The sequence below is a fragment of the Metarhizium brunneum genome, chromosome 2 (assembly GCF_013426205.1).
Source record: "Metarhizium brunneum chromosome 2, complete sequence".
NCBI lineage: Eukaryota > Fungi > Ascomycota > Sordariomycetes > Hypocreales > Clavicipitaceae > Metarhizium > Metarhizium brunneum.
In genome coordinates, this window is record NC_089423.1 from 4,081,558 (window position 1) to 4,106,058 (window position 24,501).

At 50.5% G+C, this 24,501-nt stretch overlaps 5 protein-coding genes across 5 annotated transcripts; 3 read left to right on the forward strand and 2 right to left on the reverse strand.

Moving 5' to 3' along the window:
- Positions 1–3,613: 3,613 nt before the first annotated feature.
- Positions 3,614–10,243, forward strand: gdh-1 (NAD-specific glutamate dehydrogenase; the record flags this gene model as incomplete). Its single annotated transcript, XM_014692035.2, has 3 exons — positions 3,614–6,726; positions 6,802–6,853; positions 9,314–10,243. 3 exons carry the CDS (start codon positions 3,614–3,616, stop codon positions 10,241–10,243), a joined length of 4,095 nt encoding a protein of 1,364 aa, XP_014547521.2.
- A 183-nt stretch (positions 10,244–10,426) lies between these two features.
- tea4 (Tip elongation aberrant protein Tea4) lies at positions 10,427–12,651 on the forward strand (the record flags this gene model as incomplete). The annotated part of the gene is made up of 4 exons (XM_014692036.2): positions 10,427–10,682; positions 10,749–10,822; positions 10,877–12,529; positions 12,589–12,651. The coding sequence occupies 4 exons, from the start codon at positions 10,427–10,429 to the stop codon at positions 12,649–12,651; spliced, it is 2,046 nt and encodes a 681-aa protein (XP_014547522.2).
- A 1,684-nt stretch (positions 12,652–14,335) lies between these two features.
- crp-63 (60S ribosomal protein L32) lies at positions 14,336–15,262 on the reverse strand (the record flags this gene model as incomplete). The annotated part of the gene is made up of 4 exons (XM_066130288.1): positions 14,336–14,444; positions 14,572–14,693; positions 14,892–15,016; positions 15,118–15,262. 4 exons carry the CDS (start codon positions 15,260–15,262, stop codon positions 14,336–14,338), a joined length of 501 nt encoding a protein of 166 aa, XP_065986385.1.
- A 486-nt stretch (positions 15,263–15,748) lies between these two features.
- Positions 15,749–16,650, forward strand: RPS16 (40S ribosomal protein uS9; the record flags this gene model as incomplete). Its single annotated transcript, XM_014692038.1, has 3 exons — positions 15,749–15,820; positions 15,933–16,004; positions 16,360–16,650. The coding sequence occupies 3 exons, from the start codon at positions 15,749–15,751 to the stop codon at positions 16,648–16,650; spliced, it is 435 nt and encodes a 144-aa protein (XP_014547524.1).
- A 1,226-nt stretch (positions 16,651–17,876) lies between these two features.
- G6M90_00g041830 (uncharacterized protein) lies at positions 17,877–19,448 on the reverse strand (the record flags this gene model as incomplete). The annotated part of the gene is made up of 1 exon (XM_014692039.1): positions 17,877–19,448. The coding sequence occupies one exon, from the start codon at positions 19,446–19,448 to the stop codon at positions 17,877–17,879; it is 1,572 nt and encodes a 523-aa protein (XP_014547525.1).
- Between the last annotated feature and the right edge of the window lie 5,053 nt (positions 19,449–24,501).

Sequence of the window (24,501 nt, forward strand, 5' to 3'; positions counted from 1 at the left end):
CTTCTCATTATCCGATATCCCAGGTGAAAACGGCTTTGTGTTGACAAGATGCATCAAGTTGCGTGACATATACTGTATTATCGTCGAGACTTACACGGCCAAGGCGGGGCACTGTAAGTGACGGTCAAACATGTCTTGTGAATTCCTTACTAGTCCTGGACTGATAGACTGCTTGGCCTTGCTTAACGATGCTCTAGCGTAAAAGGATTGAAGCACGTAAACTTAGGGTCGTTGGTATACTTGGTTCAAATTCCTTTGGCACGGGATCCTGGATGACGGTGAATAGGATAGTCTCACACCCGACATGTGAAGCTTTGGTTATGTCTTTGGTGCAGCGAATGGGTTGAAATCTCGGTAATCAGATTGAACACACGGTTCAGCAGTAATTCATCCCTTGGCACCCAAGCTTTCAACGAGTAGTTATATGCCGTGATATTTACAGGCGCCTGGTCCAACAAAATCAAAAAGCACCGTGCGTCGAGGTTGTCACGGCCCACGTTGGCAGGTAGAATTGGGTCAGGGATAAAAGGTAGTATTCCTGAGCCTCTTGGTACAGGGCCGTGGCCCAAGCGGCGAAGCCATCGTTAAAGAAAGCTCTGGGGAAGACACTAGAATGCATGTTTTCGAAGAGGACCGGGGGATGGCGAGCTGGGGAAAAGCCACAAAGACATCCGGGGCGGCCAAGAATGCACCAGAGAAATCTCTGACTTGTCTGCTGATGCATCCCCAAGTCGCGAGACTGGGCAACGGCCAACTAGTACCCAAGTACCAGACCATGAGAGTGGGACATGGGTACCGATTAGGCTTAGCCATCCCCACGATGGCCGCTGCAAGACTCAAACAAAGAACTCCAGCAGAAGCATGGAGAAGTCGACGACCGGAAAAATTCCTTCAAGCCTCGAATAGCCGCCCCATCGACGCCGGAAAATCAGCATTTGCCTTCCCACTTTGACTTCACACGAAGAATAAAAGGCGGGGATATGGTGTGTAGATACGTACCTAAGTACCTAATAACTGTTTGTTTGGGTAACGCCCAGGTACCCCAATACCGGGTACCAAGCCATACGCTATACATCCACCGGTGCTGAAGTACCTGATCGACGTGAGCAATATTATGACCGCCTCTCAGTTGGCTCTCTAACGTCTCTCTCCACTGAGGGGCGTGGGTAAGTCATGCTGGTGCTCTGCCACAATGCCACAGGCCACCAGTGCTGGTTCCTGACACCTGAGCGGCCAGGAACCGACCACCTGGACCACCCCTACTTCCTGGTGCAGTCTAGTGTCCAGTTGGTATTTGGTAATGATGAGGCAAGTTGGGGCGGCCGCTGAACTCCCTCGCTGGAACACGCCTGCGAGTCGGTTGAGGCCGTGATCGCGATCGGGTGTGCATGTTGGTGATGTTATGGTGAACCAGTCAGAGGGCGTGAAATTCCTATAGGTACTTAAGTAGTTACGAGTTGGGCATGGATATTGGTACCCCTCGCCCGCTCTTGCTAGGATACTGTCTTGTTCGCTAACGACAAGAGACATGTAGTATTCTGGAGCAGTTGCCTGAACAGTTTTGCTGTTATTAATAACAAGAACCAAACGCGGATGCAAAGACGAGACAAGACCGGACTACATGTGCTGTAAAATGCTTCGTGCTGGAATCCACCAGCTTTTGAGGCTCTTGGCCGTCACAGAAGCGACCAGTCCACACCGAGCTGCTTGGATACCTACCTAAGTAGGTAGGCAGGTACTCGAGTACTCCGTAGTTGTTGCATTCGAATGGAAACACGAAGGAGGCTCTGTCTGGTGTCAGCTACTTAATCTGCTCCGTAAGTTCTATTAAAAGCCATTCTGGTACCAGAAGTCAGCTCGGATGTCGAGTCCGGTCTGGTGGCAGACCGGGGGGAGGTGGCCGTTCTCAGTGAGTGGCCACTGTGCGACTTGCCGTACCCAGCGTTGGAACATTGAAGGTCCCAACGCGGCTTGCTCGAAGGGATGGATGGCGGGCGTATTCTGGGTGCTCCGGGGGTACCTGAAGTGCATGGCAGCACTCCCAACATTCAGATGTCGAGTTAAAATTGAGAACAATTGCTCCCGTCAATAGAAGTTCAAACCCTGCAACTCAAGCCCTGCGCCGAATGACTCCCTCGCACGGTACCCACGCTCTACATATGTACATATGTACTTACGCAACCGGGGAGGGGGGCCAGTCTGGACCCCTCCTTCCCTTCACTGATTCTTGGCCCACCCCACGAGGGGCGGCGGCAGGTACGAGGTGTGTACTTGCCACAGGTCTGCTGGTACGGGCTTGGTTGCCGTGCAAAAGTCTAGTCCAAGCGGATGATGCAAAGATTATGCCTTGAGCACGACGCCGCCCTTTCTCAGCTTTGTCGTGGAGCTCCAGCTCCAAATTATACTTAAAGGCACCGACACCTGGTGCTTATGGCCCAGTTTCGTCTTGTGCTGGCTCTTTGACGAACTTCAAACCTTTCCTCTTTGCCAATTGGCATCAACAAGCTTCCCTTGGTGTCTCACACTCTTCTTCCGCTCACCCCTATCTGCACGTCATTTTGACTTGAAGGTGTTTCTTTGCCTTTGTTGTCTTCAGCTTTGTTCCAAAGCTAATCACCTTAATTTCCTGCCTGTGCCTCTCCCTGTTTCCGGCCAGCATCATCAGATCAAAAATAGCTGTGAGTCGCCCTGTTAAGATACAAATTCCTTGCTGGGTGCGCTTCCGTTTGGCGTTGGTCGCACCCAGACCCAGACACTCTGGCTGGACCCTTAAGGAGCTGGTTGAGCTGCTTTGGGGTTGACCTGGGAGTTTTGGGGCGTCTATTGTCCTATCGACCTCGGGGTTGTTGCGCCAAAGTCCTTGTGCTAACTTTCGAAGTAGCCGCCACGTCAAGGAAGTCTCCCACCTTTCAAATCTTGTCGTTTCTCTCTCCCACAGAAACGATTACAACATCCTCTGGTGATTGCAGGCTTTCGTCTGGACGAACTTCTGCAGCTATCACGGTTTTTGCGTCTTCACTAGACATTGCATATAAGCGTTGACTTTTCGGACGGCCTACATTTTCGCCCCACTATACACACACCCCGCGATCACATCTCGACTTGCATAGCGGTGATCATCGAAAAAGTAGCTTTTTAAGGATCTTTTACAAGTTGCGAATTAGAAGCTATATTTCTCCTGCCATAGATCTGTCTTAAAGAATTCATTCAAGGACACGGTCAGGAAATTGAATACTGTGAAGGTAAGTTTTGAAATCGCTCTGCCTGGAAGTCAACCGCCCTCCAAATGCGCCTCTAGTGTGCCCAACATCGTCCCTTTCCAGGACTATGCCAATTTGACTTGAAATCTTCATGCTTGCATCAGTGGATCAAAGTGGAGTTTCTCGCGAACCCTGGTCACCCTCGTTCATACCATACCACGGAATCTCAGCAAGTTGCTGAATTACTGAAGAAGCTTGATAAATACGGGCATCGTCCCATCTGTTCGCTTCATATCGTCAAATCGATTCATAAAACACGCAGGTTGAATGACTGCAATATGCTAATTTCTCGCCTAACAGGTATTCCGAAGTCAATACTCCAACCTTAACTATACAAACAACCACAGAACAAGATGGCATCATCACTACTCAAGTCTAAATTCTTGGCTGATGTTCAGTCTGAAGAATCCAGTCGCAAGCCTTCTCCCCAACCTACTCACGTTAGCCTTCCATATTCGTCACTGCCGAACGGCAATGGCAACCGAACTCTTCGCTCTGCCACTGTTGGCTATGTCGCCCCTGAGTTCGCAGGAAAGCTCGAGCAAATGAACTCTGTCAAAAACATCCTGCAACAGGCCGGCTACATCCCAGAGACCCTGATTGATGAACAGATCAAATGGTTCTATGAGCAGTTGGGTATTGACGATGTTTATTTCCGCATCGAGACGCCGGATGCCATCGCCAACCACATCAGCTCTCTTTACGCTGCCAAGGTGGCAGCTTACTCCCGCGAGGACAAGAAAGAGGAGATTCGCCTGGACATGGAAGCAAATGACCATGCCATATACATCGACACAAGTGAACCAGGCGAGAGCAATGTCAGTGGACCTAGATACGAGTCTCGCCTCGAGGCCAAGTATCTTGACCACCAGGGCAAGACGAAGTACCGTGTCGAGACCTTTCGCTCCCCAGCTGTAATTGGCGCCAGTCCATCATCAAAGGCGACTCTCCGATGCTATTTTGTCTACCAGTGTCAGTTCGCTCAAAGTCCCAAGGAGACGGACCCCAAGGAGACCAACATAGAACGCATTTCGGATGCTGGCTTCTGGCAAAAGGCAACCGAAAATACCAAGCAGATCTATCAGGAAATCATTGAACTCGCCGTCAACCGAACTGGGCCCGTTATTGAGGTCTTTGATATTGAGGATGTCGCCGAGAAGCGACTTGTTGTTGCCTTCCGAACACGTACTGCTCGCGGCATGTTCTCTGCTCTGAGCGATCTTTACCATTACTATGGTGTTACCAGTTCAAGAAAGTACGTAGAGCAGTTCTCGAATGGTATCACCGTGATGAGTATTTACCTCAAGCCCTCATCCCACGCCGATGGCTACTTCCCTCCTCTGGACGAGTCAATTCACCAAATCACCAAGGAGATTTCACTTCTGTATTGCTTGCCCCAAAACAAGTTCCACAATCTGTTTGCGATCGGAGCCCTCAGCCTCCAAGAGGCTGTCTATGCACATTCGGCTTGGGTCTTCGTTCAGCACTTCTTGAACCGACTCGGCCCCGAATATGCGTCCCTATCTGACATGCTGGATATGGACGATCCCGCTCAGGCTGCTCTGCTTTCCAAGTTGAAGCGCCGCCTGCGAACCGAAACCTTCACGCCTGACTACATTCTTGAGATCATTCAGACGTACCCAGAGCTGGTCAGACTTCTCTATGCATCATTTGCTAATGTCCATCTCGGCGCCAAGAATGAGCAGGTGGCCGTCACACCTGCCGTGGACGTTCTCAGTGATGAAAAACTCAAGGACAAGATATCCAAGACTGTTGCAAACGAGCACGATGAGATGGTCATGACTGCCTTCCGTGTTTTCAACAACGCTATTCTCAAGACCAACTACTTCACCCCTACTAAGGTTGCTCTTAGCTTCCGCTTGGATCCTGCCTTCTTGCCTGAGGTGGAATATCCTCGTCGTCTGTATGGCATGTTCCTTGTCATTGGTGCTGAGTCGCGGGGTTTCCACCTCCGTTTCCGAGATATCTCACGTGGTGGTATCCGTATTGTGAAGTCCAGAAGCAAAGAAGCTTACGGCATTAATGCTCGCAACTTGTTCGATGAGAATTATGGCCTGGCTAGTACCCAGCAGCGAAAGAACAAGGATATCCCTGAGGGTGGATCCAAGGGTGTTATTCTTCTCGACCCCAAGCAGCAAGACCGTGCTCAGGAAGCTTTCGAGAAATACATTGACAGTATCCTCGATCTGCTTCTACCAGCTCAGACCCCGGGCATCAAGAACAAGCTCGTAGATCTCTATGGAAAGGAAGAAATCCTGTTCATGGGCCCCGATGAGAATACGGCTGATCTAGTCAATTGGGCTACCGAGCATGCCAGAGCACGCGGTGCCCCATGGTGGAAGTCTTTCTTCACCGGCAAGTCGCAGAAGCTTGGAGGCATTCCTCACGACAAGTATGGCATGACGACGCTCTCCGTCCGTGAGTACGTCAAGGGTATTTACAGGAAGCTTGAACTTGACCCTGCTACTGTGCGCAAGATGCAGACTGGTGGGCCGGATGGTGACTTGGGCAGTAACGAAATCCTCCTCGGCAATGAGAAGTGGACTGCTATTGTTGACGGCTCTGGTGTCATCGCTGACCCTAACGGTCTTGATAAGGATGAGCTTGTCCGTCTGGCTAAGAAGCGTGCCATGATCAGCGAGTACGACATGAGCAAGGTGTCCAAGGATGGTTACCGTGTCCTTTGCGAGGATACTAATATTACTCTCCCTACGGGCGAAGTCATCACCAACGGCACCTCTTTCAGAAATACCTATCATCTTCGTGACACTGGAATGACGGATGCTTTCGTTCCTTGCGGTGGTCGACCCGAGTCTATTGACCTGATTTCCGTCAGCAGACTCATCAAGGATGGAAAGTCCACTATTCCGTATATTGTGGAGGGAGCCAACCTTTTCATCACGCAAGATGCTAAGCTCAGGCTCGAGGCTGCCGGCTGCATCCTTTATAAGGATGCTTCTGCAAACAAGGGTGGTGTTACTTCTTCCTCACTTGAAGTTCTTGCGTCTCTTTCATTTGATGATGCAGGCTTTGTCGAGAACATGTGTGTCGACGCCAAGACTGGCCAGGCACCACAGTTCTATAACGATTATGTTTGTGAGGTCCAGGCCAAGATCCGCGAGAATGCCCGCCTTGAGTTTGAGGCTATTTGGCGTGAGCATGAGGCGACCGGTGTGCCTCGCTCTATTCTCTCAGACAAGTTGTCCAACGCCATCACTACTCTGGATGAGGAGCTTCAGCAATCCGATTTGTGGGGTAACGAGAAGATCCGTCACGCAGTGTTGCAAGACGCATTGCCCAACTTGCTTCTGCAGAAGATTGGCTTGAAGACCATCATCTCTCGCGTGCCCGAGTCGTACCTGAGAGCCATTTTTGGCAGCTTCTTGGCTAGTCGCTTTGTGTATGAATTTGGCAGTGAGCCTAGCCAATTTGCCTTCTTTGACTTGTAAGTTAATGCTACTTCGACTCGATGGAGACATCACGTGTTACCTAGAGAGACATTTTGCTAACAGTATGGCAGCATGTCAAAGCGTATGGCGCAAATCACCGGCCAGCCGAACGGCGCTGAACAAGTAAGACGCATGTCTGTTAGCGGACGCGCAGCCTTATAACGCACTGAGCCAATTTTCGGGGTTGGCTTCTCGCAAAATCCCTTCTTGAGCCATCTCAGGCTTGAGTGAACAGGAGCAGAGTTGAGTTTGTGGGTTTAAATGAAGAATAATTTACAACGTGGAGAGATACACAGTAGCATTGCGAAGGTGCATCATGATATTATTTTACTTCGTATTTTTTTTCTTAAACAGATCTTGCAAGTTTTTTACTTTGAATATTGCTAAGCATTCGGACTGGAGAATAGGTTGGACAAGATTCAAAAATATGGGATAAAATACAGTGAGGTGAAAAGTACGAAAATCCGAGGGATATTGTGGCCATTGAGTTAGACTACCAATACTATACAAACACAATTTGGATCTTACATGGCAATGGTAAAGGGGTAATGGGCCAAAGATATGCAACCTATTTGGTGACTTGCACCTAGGAATAGGTTATGATGGAAAGCTTCTTATTTTCGGCTACGATCTGTTCCACAGGATGAGGTGGCAGTTCGTGTCGAATCTGTCGATCAAGAAAGGGCAGTGGCATGGATGTGCCGCTTGTGCTGTGGTGGTGGTACGAGACAAGTGCGGTTGTACAAATGAGTCGTAGACGATATGACTGGATTGGGTTCAACCTATCGAGGAGGGCCTTTAAGCCAAGGAAAAGGCGGGGGGTCAATGCGCGAATGGGACATGGCCACGGATTATTCGACATCTCATGTAGATTATCTGTGCAAGTAGCTGTCAAATGCAATACCGATAGATGATGAGTAAAAAGGACAAGAGGACGAGTGACAAGTACTTAGGGATGTGTGAGTGTTGCATCGCAGCTGGGATGTGCCGACAAGTAAAGTGCATAAAATGGAGCGACTAGACATGTGCAGCATTGTGTTGTGCGCCAAGGAAGGCAAGCAACGGACCAACCGGGCGCGGATTAACTCCGTAGTACTCCGTCTCACGGCCAATCAAGGCCAGGCATAGCGACTTTGGAAGCGGAATGGGCTAGTACTTGGACGCAGCCAGCCAACGGCCAGGTCAGTCAGGTCAGACATTGAAGCACGATTCACTGATTCTCCTGAGAACGGGAGCATTCAACGTTCAATGTTGACTTCTAGTACTACCTAGTAGGTACTGTGTATGTAGGTCCCTGTCCTTTGTTCCTGCTGCCCCTGCTGCACGCACATGTGCACTTAGTAGTGTTGCGGTAAGTAGAACAAGTAGAATGACCAACTCTGAGTACGTTTTCTTCTCCTTTCTTCTTCCTTTCTTCTTTTTCTCTTTAACGCCGGATACCTATTAGTAGATAAGTACTTGGTGGGTAGTGACATGTTCTCTAACTACCTCTAAGTACCTAGGTACTTAGAGTAGGTATTGGGCACGTACTAGGCCTGCATTGGCACTCCGTACCTTCCTCGTTATAATCTGCCTGGGCTTTAGCGCCGCATAATTCAGCATGAATGCGCTGACTGACAACTCCTGTCTCGCCCTGTCTAACTAACCTGGGCAACTCGGCACGTCTTCTCCCATTTGCATTGCAATTCTATTTAACTCAATTTTACTTGAGTCCAATTCATCTCAGCCCTCTCCGTCGGTTTCTGTTTATTATCGCACAATCAGGCAGCGGCTACGGGCTGTTCGCCGGTGCACGGCTCCCGAAAGCAGAAACCTGCCCAACTTCGAAGTCGGTCGTGACCCCTGGATCCAACAAGCGTCTCCAAGTCTTCCAAGCCTTCCAAGCCTTCAAACCCCCCTCTTCTGCTGGCAGCGCAAAATCTCAAGGCTCGAGTCTCGAGTCTTGCTTCATGTTCACAGCGTGCAGCCTCAGCCTCAGCCAAGGCCAAGCCGAAACAAAGAATTTGTCGATTTCAATTCGGTTTAGCAACGGAGTAGTACTACCCCTTGCTGGTCTTGCGTAGTCTGCACCGACGGCAACGCTTCAGCCCTTTTCCAAGTTGGCCTTTCTTGCAGGGCCGTTGATCATCCAGGATCATCCACTGGTCCCCGTCTTACAATAGTCTTTCGCCCTCCGCTCCCGCGCCATTCTCCTGCCGTCTGCCTCCCTTCGTCCTTTGGAACCATTGTCCTTTGTCACTCGACATCGACCTTCGACATCACTCGGAGCACAATCCGCCGTGTCACTTGGCGCACCGGGTTCTCGGGGCCACAGCTTTGAGAATGACGAGGCCGTCAATTATTCGTGCCGGTACGTTTCCATCCGCCTTGTCTGTCCCCTGGTCTCTTTCTTGTCCATCTGCTGTCATGCCATGCCTTGGCCCTCCTTTCTCCCCTCATACCCTGGTCGCTCTTGTTTCCAACCCAGGATTCGTTTCCTCGCGACCGCGCACGTCGGACCCTTCACGCCGTTTAGGCTGTTTCGTCTGCGACGGATCAGTGCATTCCAGCCGCCTGCCAGCTTGCCTGATCTTTCCACTGTAGACACAGATCCAAAATTTTGTTTTGCTGCCCTGCACAAGCAAGCCTCGACTGTTGCTAACTTCTCTGTGCTCGCTGTCGCATCCAACAGACACCCTCGACCTTCAGGATCACGTTGCACCGTCGGCAAAGGACCACCACTCCAACCACTCTCACCTCTCCGATACGCTGCCTGGCGCTCCGGGCCTGTCAATTGCTCCTCACCAGGCCGAGACACTTCGTGACGTCGCTCTAGAGACTGCCGCAGCCGAGGCACATAGCCCGAGGGTGTCTTGGGCCAACGGAAAAGCCGACGACGATACCAGTGACTTGCTTCAACAGTACGCTGACGACCATCCAGCTGCAGCCAAGCACGACGTCGCCGAAGGTAGCCTGGATATCGAAATGTATCACCACGAACAGCAAGACGCCTTAGCCATTGCGCAAAATGGCGGCGTCTCATCGGCAGATGAAGATGACCTTGACGCCGACGCCGACGATTTAGATGATGATATGGTGGACAAGATTTCCAGTTCTCCCTCTATAGAAGACGGTGCGTTGAACCCTGTTGAAATGCCAGCGGCTTGGCCGCGGCGTGAGTCCTCGCTCACGTCACTTACCCGACAATTGGATATTGCGAACATGCCACTCGAAATGGTTGAGCCAGTAACCGTAGGCTGCGTCAATCCCGAGCAGGCTCTCCCCGTTCCTGAGACAAGTGTATCACAATGCAGCAAATCCGAGTCTGTTGCTGAGTGGCAACATCGGTTCGATTCTCGACGGCAATATACATGGTCAAACGTGGGCAGACGTTGGGATTGTGAGGAAGAATGCGAAGGCCTCACCGAACCTGAAATCGGACATCTCAATAGAGCTAGTTGTCAGGAAGAGGATTGTTTCCCTTGTGTCATCACAGACCGGCCCGAGAATTCGGCGCGTCTTACCAAGGCTTAGAGTCCCTTGCTCATGCGTGCTCGACCGGATTCGGTTTTTGAAGCACTCTCCTTAGACGCCTGTCGATTTGATAATTCTCCTGCATCCCCTTGTTGCGATGGCTCTCGTAGCGCAAAGTTCGCTAGCTTCGATGAGAATTTTGGGGCCTGGTTTGTCCCGACTGACTCTCAATGCTTTGCTGAAATGGAAACCTCGGGAGACCGTCATGTATACTCTATTCATTCACCATCTAGTCACGCTGGCTTGCTTGAACCTTGTAGTGAGGACGAATGCTTACTTGAAACAGAGGATATCGACTTTGAGTTCGTTTATGCTCTCCACACCTTCGTCGCTACCGTGGAAGGCCAAGCGAATGCCACCAAGGGCGACACAATGGTACTTTTGGATGATAGCAATAGTTACTGGTGGCTGGTGCGAGTAGTCAAGGATAGCAGCATCGGTAAGTGTCAATCCCACACCCAATATGCCGTTGTCGATAACCTTTGCTGATATGTAATGCATGTAGGTTATCTTCCTGCTGAGCACATAGAAACGCCCACTGAACGACTAGCACGGTTAAACAAACATAGAAATATTGATGTACGTGCAAATCCAATACCAGCAACAGAATCCCTCGAGACTAATCAATTCCAGCTTTCTGCAACTATGCTCGGTGACCAGGCACAAAGCAAAAAGAGCTCATTCAAATCCATGCGAAGGAGACGGAAAACGGTGACATTTGCAGATCCCACCTATGTTGATTATTCCGACTTCGATTACTCCACAGATGATGAAGATATCGAAGAGTTGTTCGGCTCCCAGACGAATACACAGCATCAAAAAGAGCAACAACAAGATAAGCAAAATGGCGCGGAAGATGCCATTACGGATGAGACTGCAAAGGTTGAACCTCTTAAAACTCGGCCATCGAATGAGGAAAAGGTTGCGACGGAGTCCGTCAAGGACGTACGGACAGATGATGACGATACAAGGAGCAGCGAGGAATCCATTGACGAAAAGCCTGAAGGTCCCAGTCGGTCGAGGAACGGAACTGTCAGAAACACTGATTCGTTCTTCAAAGATGAGAGTGTGGAAACTAAGAAAATTACTCTTACTCCGAATCTCCTGCGCGACGACAATACACCAAGACAATCCAGTGACTCAACTACTAAGGATGCTAGATCAGGGTCAAGCTTGGACAAGATGGACCGGGAACTAGTTTCCGACAAGGAAAAGAAGAAAATGAAGGACAAGGATAAGAAGGACAAGGATAAGAAGCCTGGCGGTCTTCGGGGTTTCTTCTCAAGAAAAGATAAAAAGAAAACTTCTGAAGATGATGATGAGTCGTTCGGCAAGCGATCCATGGATATTATGTCTGAATCACGAGATAGCGAAGACCGCTCTCTGGAGGAACCGTTATCGCCAGACCGCGCAGCATCTCAGAGACAACCCTCCAAGCTTCAAAAGTCTGCGCCTAGCAACAAGGCAGCAGGGGTTGTTCAGAAATCGGTTGAACTTTCGTCATATCTTGCTGAAGGTAGAACAAACGATGTCTCAAGCGTTCCACCAGCATCTATGCGGCTTGTCGACCCTGACACGAATGAAGCGCAAGACGAGCCGGTAAACCAGACACAGACTCAAGACGCTTCTAGGGAGCGGTCAGCATCATCGGCTGGTCAGAAAGAGGAAAAGTCAGTCATGTCTAAACTTGTGCCTTCCCGAAGCGCTGGTGACCCCAAACCGCAAAAGACAGTAAAGGCCAAGATGCGCATGGAACTTGATACATCTGACAGCTCCGAGCTTGAAGAAGCTCCCACGGTGCGACCAAATGCGGCTTCTGGTGCACTTGCAGAACCGGAACATCAAAATCAGACCGACCAACCCACAAGATCTCGTGTTGACAACTCTCAAACCCCTACGACGGCCGGAGCTGCTCGCGCCCAGCAAAGCCCCATAGATCAAACTCTCGAGAGAAATGGGTCGTCTTCGCCTGCCAATGCATCCAATCCACCTGCGCTCATGGTCGATACTTCGTCGCCGGAAGGCGATTTGCCAGAAGCTTCGCCATCGCCAGAGCCTGAAGAGACTGTTGATGATGTTGCTAGAGAAAGCAGCTCCGCCAGCAGTGGAAAGGAGGGGGCATGGGATGACACAAAGCTTCGGGCCTTCTTTGATGAAAGCGACCACATTCGGGACCTCCTGGCGGTTGTGTATGATAAAACAAATGTTGAACCGGCAGGAATTGACCATCCTGTCGTCGGCGGACTCTTCCGAGAACAAAATGCCAAACTGGCAGAAATTACGACTGTAAGCAACAGCCCGTCCACTACATGGAAGATGACAGCACTGATATTTGAGTTCTGCAGCAACTTGACAATATGCTCGGAGATTGGCTTGCCAGAAAGCAGCGTCTTCGCGGCACCATTTAAATTTTGAGCAGGGCGTTTGAATAACAGCTTACTGCGAGCAGGAATTTAGTCATGCCATGATTGATACTCCCGATCATCTTTTTTGTTGTATATTTTGCGTTCACACGAGATACCAAAGTTATCCACATTGCAACGACTTGCTTCTTTGGCATATAGGCATCTGGGCTGAAGAGAACAAATACATACACGTCTCTCATCGGCCACTACGGCGTCGGGGTCTGAACTGATTTGAGTTGAAAAAGCGATGAAGTGGCACTTTGGAATGCGGGCCGGAGATTTACCCCCGCCATCTTTCAATCCCGGTTCTTCAGTTGCCCTGCTACTTGAGCTTCTTCCTCCCCTTTTTTCTTATGGCTTCCAATTCTTGGGTTGCTCCGGATGTTTTATCGGGATATTAAGGAAGGATAGACATGCTGATATGAGATACTTGCACAATGCACATACAAAGAACCAATTATGGAAGATTATCCCATGCAGAGCGATTGGCCTCTGCTTGGTATCACTCGTTTCTTCTTATAACATCTTTCTTTGTCTTCACGGATGGACCTTTCATTGGTCCCTTATCCATTTTTGAAAGGCCAGGTTTGCAAGCCTTCTCTCCAAGCCGCAACTCTAGGTTCCTGGACCGGCGACGCAGGGATTGGGCCGTGCGATACCTGCACGCTTTTGTTCTACTTTTTTCTTCTTCCTTTTTCTTTAGGGGCTTATTCTTTTTTGGATGGTAATCTGCAAAGAATTAGCAAATGCAGACCTTGAGAGTCTAGCACGGGAAAAGGAGTAAATAGTTTTGTCAGTGAAATGTGAAGCTGTAGAGCTCTACGGCCTCGTCACATAAGGACATTTGTGGTCATATGCGGGATGGAGGATTGTACAATATTGTATAGTGTATACTGCATAGATGCAGAGGGTTGCAAATACGAACAACTGTCACTGCTTGCAATGGAATGTACGCGAGCTGAAGTGAGAATTGCATATCATTGTCCACGTTAAAGCCTAACCAACCCTTCTCGTCAGTGGACTGTGCCCGAGACAGTTATTTCCATGCGTTACTTACTACTAGATGTATCGACAGCTACCGACGACGTTTGGAGCGGACCAAATGAAGCCAAGGGCCGGAATTCTGCGCTTCTAGCCATTCATGCATTTGCTTGCGATGAGATGAATGCTCGGCCTACGCTTTTCTTTGTCTCATCATTTCCAGCTCAAAGGAGGTTGCTCATTTCCCATCTTGTCCTCAACGTATGGCATGCAGTTCAATACCAATGCTTCAACTTTCACAAAACACTGGTTTGAAGACATCACGAAGCGACACGTATCACAGGGTTAATTCTGTATTCCGATGGAGAAATAACTTCCATTGCGTCAAGGGGGCATGTATCTCATTTTGCGTTGGTCCATTTCCCCCACCAGCAAGATCTAGGACGTGTAAAATTGCCAATATAACAGGAGAAAATGGCCAATACTACTTTTCGCTGCGTGCTGATGCCACAGCCCGCAACAGTTTATCACTTTTGTTCACTCTTCATCACAAAAAAAAAAAAAACCAAAAGGATGGAGCAGCTGGGCCTTGACATGTTGTGTTTTTTTGGGTGATAACGCAAAGACTCAATGATAAAACCCCCAGTCCGATGCAATCCGTGAAAGCAGTCCCAGAACCGATTTGTTTCGCCCCCCAAAAACTCATTTACACCTCGGTAGTGACCTTTGCCTTGGCATTTGTGACCTTGACTCCTAACTGCTTAGCACGGGCGATGATGTCAATTCGCTTTCGGGAGGAGACGGCGCTGGCAATCCTGCAGGATGACTAGTTAGTATGGGTTTTCTCTCCTGCCTCTCTGTCCCTTTTCGTTGGATAAATGCTTCTTGGTGGGCCTGAGGAAGTTTGCCGCAAACCCGTCTTTTGGGGGGAAGTAGACGTACTCAGCGGCGTAGGTTCGGTTGTGCATCATCAGGAGTTCGACATCCTTGACATTGTTGACAAGGAAAGACTTGTGGCCAGAGGGCATCATGTAACGAGTCTTCTTGTTGGACCCGAAACCGATCTATAGTTTTCCGGCTCGTCAGCATTTTTCCTCGCTCTGGCGCAATGAATTCGTCCTTGTCTTGTCATTCAATCAACCGGTTCCATGTTTGCATCGTGCCAGACTGGGAAGGAAACATGATTTCTCCCACGTCTAGTACGTCCACCATGGTGGGGGTTGAAGTGACATAACTCGGCGAGAGGAAGCGAATCAACATACGGAAGGCATGGCCATGGTTCCACGGAAGCGTCTTCGGACACGGTTGTCAATGCCCTTGGGCTTGCGCCAGCTGGCGCTGAGGCACTTGAACCGATCACTCTGGTGACGGTTGAAGCGCGTGGTGCCTGGTTTCATCACCAAGTCAGTATTTCTGCATAGGTCGAATAGTTCCAGTCTCCGACCACTATCTCTGCCGGCTTCCCCGCTTTCGCAACAACTCGAGAACTCATGAGTTCTTTCATTCCCTTTGTGCCGAGCAATCGAGTCGTTTCGAATCGGGAGAAACACGGGTCGTCTTTGGCGGCAAGACAGCGGTGGACATTATACGTACGCTTCTTCACGATGGGGACGTGCTTCTTGGCGGAAACCATCTTGATATCAACAAGTTAGTATGACAATTGTCTTGTAAAATATCGGCGCTATGTGAGGGTATATAAGCTTACCTTGACGGCGGATACTCCTGGTCTGATGGGCTGTAAAAGTTGGCCGGCGTGATGTTCACTCGAGGCGAAATTTTGGCGGATGCCACAATGAGACGCTAAGTCGAAGGGTTTAGGGCTGTTTATCACGTGAGGGCTGCTTTTCCGGTGGGCCGTGTGGGTGGTTGCTCGTCTAATTTTGCACCAAGGGGAAAGCGCAAGCTTGACCACAATTCATGAGTTGAGGGATGCCCACAAAAAAAAAATCCATCCGCCCCCCTGCACAATGAAAGCAGACTAGCGTCTCCCGAGGGCACAAACCCTCTCTATGCGAAAAATTCCGCCGGGTGAGCGAGACTAGCAAGCAACTCCATCACGTCCCGCCTGTTCGATCATTTGCAACGCTCACTTGCAACACCCAAGACAAAACCAGCAATCATGTCTTCGACGACACAGAGCGTGCAATGCTTCGGCAAGAAGAAGACGGCCACCGCCGTCGCCCACTGCAAGGTTCGTTGGAGGAACAAGACCCCCTCCCTCGGGCTCGAGAATCACCCGGCCTTATTCACGAATCAAATGGAGAACCGAAACCGACTGACATGATGTTGTTTTCTTGATATAGGCTGGCCGTGGTCTGGTTAAGGTCAACGGTCGTCCCCTCAGCCTGGTTCAGCCCGAGATCTTGCGTTTCAAGGTACGATGATGCCACTTGGAAAGAAAAAGGGCAGGGAAAAGGGCGCTGGAAGGATTCTCCGTTGCCGTCCTGGAAACACCGAAAAATATCACAGCCATGCCGCTTCTTGCCCTCCTTTGCATGCTGCAAAACTTGTTGAACAAGCTACGAGGCGTAGGGCCCCAGATGAGCTTCAAATCTATGAGGATGTAGCTTGAGCAATCTCTCTTTGCTGCGTTGGCATGGGGTGGCATGGACCGCGGATATCCAAATTTCTGTTTTCGTGGCAAACAACGGACAACTTCCAGCACCTTGTCGCCTGCTCCCTTTTTTCTTCTCCCCTTCTCTCTCTTGTGCCAAGATTAACGTATCGCAGGTCTACGAGCCCCTCCTCGTTGTCGGCCTTGACAAGTTCGCCAACGTCGACATCCGCGTCCGCGTCACTGGCGGTGGTCACACCTCCCAGGTCTACGCTATCCGCCAGGCCATTGCCAAGTCTCTGATCGCCTATTACCAGAAGTACGTCGACGAGCACTCCAAGAACATGCTCAAGCAGGCCCTCGTCCAGTTCGACCGCACCCTGCTTGTCGCCGACAACCGCCGCTGCGAGCCCAAGAAGTTCGGTGGTCCCGGTGCCAGAGCCCGCTTCCAGAAGTCTTACCGATAAAGGCCTTGCACGACAAAATGCAAAGTCTTGTTTTATTTCGACGGTTAGCGGGGACGGGAAGACTGAGAATTCTTGTTTGGTTGACGTTGTGCGGCATCATACGAGTCCGGCAGTAACAAGAAAAGGGAGAACCATTGTCTTGGCTTCGTATTGTCTTTGCCTGTGCCGCGTCAGCTTGGCAGGTTTTTGAAGGCGAGGGGGGGGGTTGAGGGAGAGCCAAGGTGGGGGATAACAAATCTGGAATGCGAGCTGGAGAAGGCGATGTCATGTTTGGTGTGGACACACAAAACGGGGTCGGAGTCTCATATTCCCTGGTACGGGGATAGGTTTTCCCATTGGCATTTGCATGGACTTGCTTTGAACGGATTGTAAAGGGTCTGACAGGCAAATGAAATACTAAACGTTCACGTTACACATCGCCAGTGCTCTGTGAATTATGTGTATGATGCTGCAACACCTGGCATTTTGCCACGTCCTTGTGTTAGTATCAGTGGGCATTGACAGAAAATTTGCACAAGTTATTTTTGTCGAACAAATTATATGCTGTATACACTAATGTTATACTCTCATATATATTTTGTCATCGCATGATTTAGACAATTCGAACGACGAGCAACATCAAACTGGCCAGCTGCGGGACGTTATTCATTCAGGTCCAAGTATATTCCACAGAATGCCAACCACAAAGTATTGGTATTGATACTAAAGTCAACGGGTGGTGCGCGATGTATGCCAAGCTCATCGCCCAATCTATACCGGAATCTTGGCTGTAGCGCCTAGTCTTGGTTGTACGAACACGTCAGGTGTTCCCTGAACGCCTGTTCTCGCTCGTCATCGTCGAGCTGCCCATTGTTTATGGCCGTTCAAACAAACCTACATCGCCAAAAGGTGTGATCCAATACCTAAAAACCCAGAACCTCAATCCAAAGACATGACTATTTCCCGAGCCTTGAGGAATTCCTTTACTCCATAGCGTGTTTTGCAGAAACAAACATTTCAATTCCTTTGCTTTTTTTTCCAGTACTTGCGCCATGCTATTTACCCACCTGAATAAGTTATTATTGCACTGGGCATATGAAAAGCAAAAAAAAGGGGGTGTGGGAAGAAAAGAAAACATATACCCGGGTCTTGTGCTTAGCAACACAAAACATGGGGCTTCGTAATGCTTTGGAATAGAAGTAATGAGACACCTGAGTGCTTGAAATATTTCTTGCCTTGTTCGTTGTCTAGTCAGACCAAGAAATCAGGCCTCGCTCACGGCCATTCTCATCCAGCTCAACAAACTCTGGTGCCCATTCACCACGTTCGTCTTCAGCCTCCAGGTCGGTCAATTCCAGCTCTACTTCTTCTCCATCTTCCATGACGACAATGCCCTTTCTGAGGTAGTCACCGCTGAGGTCCCATCCAATATCGGTCAAGACGGCCTCGAGCCTGGAGAAGGCTGTGCTGACGGCAAGATGGTCTGGCGTAACAATGTTCTCATCATCTGAGAGGAATTCCTCCATGCGGCGTTTGTATATGATGAGAGCAATACGCAACTCTCGGCACCTGGTGTCGTTATTTTCAAGGACTGAGCTTTCCATCCACTGACTGCTGTATGCAATTTGTGCGGCGACGGTGTGCCACATGGATGCCACAAGCACGGGTTGCCCTTGTACAAGAAGATGAGATTTGACGAGGAGTTTGAGTAGCATGAACCACCATTGCTCGAGGCTGGCGTCGTTTCCAAGGTGTACGCCTACAACGAAGGCAAACTGAAACTCTCCGAGCAAGTCGTCATAAACCAAATTGTTCTTTGTGTCTTCAATCTGAGACATGAGATAGATGCTAGGATCGGTAGCCTCACGTGTGCGCTCAGACCCAAGGGACTCGATTGAGAAGAGCCTAGTTGTACTTTGAAAAGCAAAGTGCAACTCTCGCCGTTGGAGATTCCTATTGGGGACGGCTCGCTCCAATTCTACCTCGGGGGAAAACTTGAGGGCGCCTTGTGCACGATCAAGGGTATGCACAATCCAGCCACCTACCTGGGGTCCTGTGATTCGGTTCAATACTGTCGCATTGACATGAGTCGTCAATTGATTCCAGATGCGGCGGTTTCTCTCGACCTGGGACACAGATAGCTGGCCACCACCTTCGGTGAGCCGCGACGGGTCGGCATAAGGGACGAGCTGGGCATGAATATTGGGCATGCTCTCAGCACTATTGCGAGATTCTGAGCGAGTGGCTTCGGTCAGCATCTCGTTGTACGAGTCCCATTGCACAACATGAACATGGTTCTGAGACTCTGAGCCGAGGAGCCAGACCCCGTCGCGTGCAGCAACACCGCTTGGGTGAGCAACCCAGAAGAAATGAGGACCAGCCTGGACATCCCTCACGCCGACAAAGTTCTGGGCCGTGAATGAAACACTATCGTAGGCAACGACAAAAAGGTCGGGCAGATCAAGGATGACGGCTACATCGCCCCCTCCCATTTCATGAGCCTGGGGGTCTCTGGACCTTTTGGTTGGGCTCGCGGATGAGCTCTGGGGACTGTTATGCTGGTTTCCGGACAGGCCATAGGCATTTTCAACTGGAGATTCTAGAGGAGGGGGCCCTTGGTCGTCGTCGTCCTCAACGTCATTCTGTTCCGAAATGCGAGGAGACGATTCAGGTCCCAAGACTCGAAGAGTTCCAAGCGGGTGGACGCCGACAACGCGGACAGATTCGTGTGATGTGGTGGAGTGCGCCCCAGCTGATCTTGTCGAGTTGGATTTTCGAATGCCTCTTGGCGTTGAGGCAGAGGCCCCTTTGGCGTCCATGTTGAAGCTATTGCCTGGGATGTTGCATCCAACGAGAAGCAAGTGTAGATGGATGCGGCAAGAGTTGAATGGTGGGCATCAAGTCGCCCTGCCGGACCCTCGCTACAGCGTCGTACCTCTGTGGAGAGAGATCCGGTGCCTTTGAGGTTCTTCCCAGGCAGAAGCTCTGGTAGATATTGTAGAGGTTTAGATATATCGCGGAGCTGCCACTGGTGACCAGACGGGGGGATCAGATGCCCCCAACCAAACAACCGAAAAAAGAAAACAAGGCAAGTTACCTAGGTTGGTCTGGCCGTATGTATGTAGTCAAAAATGCTGACGACTTGGCGGGGCAAATGGGCGAGATGTCCCACATGTGCACCTTGGCTGGCTGTTTTGAGTGTTTGCGGCTTCTTTGTTCCACTGCTTGGGCCAATGACCCCCGCGACAAACCTATGTCGAAGGAGGAAGTTGCGAAACCGCGTCAGAAAGGCAGGAAAATAGAATTGAATTTTGACTGATCTACTTTGTGCTTTTTTTTTTTTTTTTTGCTTTTAGGCGAGAGAAACGAAAAAAACTTTGTGTTAGAATTGCGTGCATGTAATTGCGCTTGGGTGCGAACAATCCAACTTAAATTTAACTGCATGTATCGATACATGTTGCAAAATTCCACTTAGACTTTCGGCCTACAGCAGGATTGGCTTCTAACTCAGCCACATTCTCGGTATTAGGAACAGAATCAACTTCACAGACACGCACTATTCACTCCGATTGAGCGAGGCAGTCACGATGTCAGCCTGTTGACTTTTGACGTCAAGGTGCCATAGCAAGATTCATCACTGAGGACTTTGGGGCATTAGGTTAGCTGTGGCACTCGATACAGTCGGATGATTGGCTAAGTATAAGACGGACTCGTACGAAGCGGTGATGTCATTCATATTGCGCCGTAGTCGACACTCGGTCCTTCAGAATCTTTCGCAACTTGGCGGCAGAGCCTGACTCCAGGAGGGGGTAAGTCGGGCCAATTACCGTAGGGTGCGTCTAATGTGAGTCTTACACTTTACCACGGCATGGACAATTATGACTCTTCTTTCAATGGCAAAAAAAAAATGGAGTCAAGCCGACATTGTTTCAAGTTGGTCCAACCAAGGAGGCGGAGGCGTGGTGTTGCCGCCGGCAAAACATGGACAAAGGGCCGGGTCTAAGCAGTTGACTGATCTACTCGCTTGCCTGCTGCCTGCCTCCATGACAAGAGAATGATTGCCAATGGTCACGTTATACGCATCATTGTTCAGTTCTCTTGTTCGTCTCTTGACGTGGGTGAATTGGCCTCCTAGCCTCGCGATATGTATTCGCAATTGAGAAGGCGGCTAGCTTGATTAGACGCCGAGAGTGACACCGAAAATTGGCGCGGTGCTGAACCTTGGAAGGTGGAAGATGAGAAGATTCGGAGGATACTTGGCGGTACAAACAATGACCTCAGGGGGGAGGGGAGGGGGGGTATGATGAAGATGAATTCAAGTTAGTTCCAAGTTGTTTGCTGATGATGGACAGTGGTGGTGATGTGATATATCGGGCCGTATGGCAAAATGGAGTTTCGCACAGTGTGGCCGGGGCACTAGTCGAAAAAACAAGCTGGGCTGGAAAGGGCAAGGCCAGTTCCAGCATCGCGTACAGAGTATACGTGTCATTGCTCACTACGGCGTTCACTGTTGGTAGGTGATCAAGATAACAAAAAGCATAGTGGTAATGTGCAGTGGATAAAGTGCGGGCCAGGACGTGTGATGTCAACATAACAGTGGATTATTGTATAATGGATGTGGAAATGAATAACCAATGACCAAGTACATACGCAGGTACGGAGAACGGAGCAAAAGCGACCGCATGCACAAGTGAGCAGTTGACAGCTGGAGCTAGCAGGGGGCCACCTGGGGCCGAACTACCAGGTGTTAGGTGCCTAGGTACCTACCCAGGCAGGTCAGTGACGACTGGGGTCGGGGGTACGACATCTGGAGGCACATGGATGGCACTTGACATGCACTGGGCACTTTGCGGCATGGGAGGCACCCTGTTGCCTGTCTAGTCTGTAGATTGATTGCACCTTCCCAACATGAAGGTTACAGGGGCCACATGGGGGCGGGACCTGCACATGTGCTCTATGGAGTAGCCAACTACTTTCAATGTTACCCAGGTAAGTACCTAAACCAGACCGCACTTCTGGGAACGTGAAGTGAGAGTGTCCATGTCTGACTGGACTGGTCTGGTGTTTTATTTATTTTCCATGTCCCTCTAGTGCTACCAGGCGCAGCCGCGGTCCAACATGGAAGCCAGCACTCGGGAAGTCAGTCGGCCCGTGTCTCGTCCGCGGTAGCGACTTGGTAGGTCCCCGGTAGCCTTTGGTTGACCGAGGCAAGCACCGACATTGAAGCAACATTTCGCCCGCCTCTCCACACCTATATCCATCCATCCGGATATTATCACATCGCAGGCCGTTGGTTCGTCACGGTTATACATAGACCAACTAGCCCCCTAGTCGGCCGCTAGAAACAGCCTCGCTCAAGCCTCTATCGCTCGCATTGCCATCTTGAGTCGCCAATTTAGATGCCGCCGCCGCCGTTTCGCCAAGTGGCCCCCCGTTTTTCGAACCAGAAGATCAACCGGCGCGGGCGCCTTTTTAGTCGCTATGCCTGCCCACCTTTTCCCCTCGAACTACTTAGTCCTGGCCTTGATTCTGACTCTGTTTCTATTTCTAGTTCTGGCTCTAGTATCTAGTTCCCATGGCGCCGTCCCAGGGCTCAGAGAACAGCGTCGGCAACCCGATCCGAACTTGCACACGCCCCCCCTCCGTTGGTGTCGGGTGCTAACGGCAGCCAGCGATGAATGAAGCCATGTCCTGCCCGCGCATCATGGCGTGCTTGATCGTGTTCCCGTTTTAGTTTCCGTCGACTAGTCACAAACTGGGGAAATTATCCAGATCGATCTACCGAGTAGTCGGCAACGAAACCATGCCTATGGGGCAGGGTGGTGCAATTCACCATTTCCATCGACGTTGCGGTTCCTCAACGTGGTCAATCCTTTCTGCAATTGGGTCGCCTCGGTGGGTCGCTCCGCTGGTAACCTGCAACGTCGAGAAACAAGATAGATTCTATGTAATTACACTACATAGCTTTGAAAACCGGCAACCATTATATAAATAAAAAAATTGATTGACGAATCGGCTGCACTTGCACTAGTCTCAAGACTCTGTTTTCAGCCACCCTTCACGCCGTCCCAGGGCCACGGTGCACCTGACGTCGTCCCACATTCAATCTTCTCTCCTTTGGGGGGGGGGGCGCCCCTTTGCACCTCGCCTGCTTTTTCCAAGTCTCCAGTTCCTCGTGTGACGAAACTCCATCTTCGCTTTACGCCGTGTACAACCACCATGCACACATTCTTACCTGCACGCTTCCCTCATGCAGACCAAGACTTGCTCCTTGGGCCCTGAACTTGAGCTACCAGACTCTTTTTTCACACCCCCCTCCTTCTCCCTTTCCCCTTCCCCCCTTTCCCGTCCCGTAGCATCCTGGCATCCGAGCAAGGCCAATCGGGCACCCGCACGACTCTCGTTTTGCGTATAGCCTCGTTACACAACCTCGTGCTAGTTCCCGCGTTGCTTCCAAAACCGGACATCTGGACCTCCCCGATATTGCTGGCCAGCCCGGCAACATTGCCAACCATTGGCTACCTACCTGTTGGTTCCGTGGCCTTGGACTCGACTAGTAGTATGTAGTACCTATGTCTAAGTTTGGACCCCAGAGCGCACTTGGACGCACCTACCACCAGCCATTGACGTGATCTCAATCAAGCTGACAAGTCTGGTACCTTGCTGCTGTACGTACATATGTACTCCGTGGGGGTACGTCTTAGGTACTTTACGCAGTAGAAGTGCCTGGCAGAAGAAGTCAGTAAGTACGCAAGAGCCTCGAAAGCAATACACAACCGCCTCGACCTGTCGGGTGCAAGTGCAAGAGTGCAACTCGGCATCCATCGGCGCCGTCACGCAGGATATATCCCCAAAGACCAGATGCCGTCATGGCTGACACTCTGCCCCGAGCACACCCTCCCTGCTCACCCAGGTCCGTATCGCCGTACTACCTGCTCTTCGCGTGTAACCACCATCGTCACCCTGCTGTCTTGCAGACCACCCGTCACACGAACAATCTCCCTCCCTCCGCCTCGTGGCCTTTTCCTCCGCCCACCGTCGCGGTGTCATGCACACGCCTCTTTGCTTTCCCTGACTGGGATGCCTGCCCCCTTCCAAAAGCTGTCAGTCGGGCGGATTTGCCCCTTCAGGCCAAGCAAAGTACGTGCCTAGGTACCTAGGTAGATAAATGGCCAGTGAGCACCATACACGGCGTGGCAGAAACAGACGCGGCTGGTGGTGTTTATTTCTGAGCATTTGATTTTTTTTTGACTTTTTAATTTTAATTTTTTTTCGTATCACGTCAACCTGATTGTCAGACGACCAGTGGGCCCCCCCCAAAAGCCTCTTCTCCTTGTGACACCACGACCGCTGCCCTGGGACCTGAGATCGATCTACTAATATGAATCACGGGACATGGTTGCGTCGTCACCGCAGCCGCGTGGGGTGGCCTGCTTTTGGTCTTCCGAAACTCCCCAGTGCCAAGGAGGTGGATCGCGAAGACCGACGACGATGACAACAATGACAACCACCACCACCCTGCCATATACTCCTTGAATCCACCGCCACTCGCAAACTAGCTTCTGACTGCCGTCGTCATCTCGGTCAAATTTCCCTGCAGCTCACTCGCTGTGCATTGGACAGCTAGCCGGACGACGCAAACGACGCGCGTGCTTCTCTCATGTTTATTTTTACAGAGACGAATTTGCATGTAACCTCGGTGTCATGACATGCATTCTTCATCACAAGCTACCCCAGCACGTACCAAGTGTAGGAGCGTCTCTGAAAAATGTATATTTGTACGCTCTTTTTAGTGAAAAACATTAGTTTGCAATTATGAACATGTCCATCTCGTCTTCGCTTCTGCTCCATCCCGCACTACCATCATATATC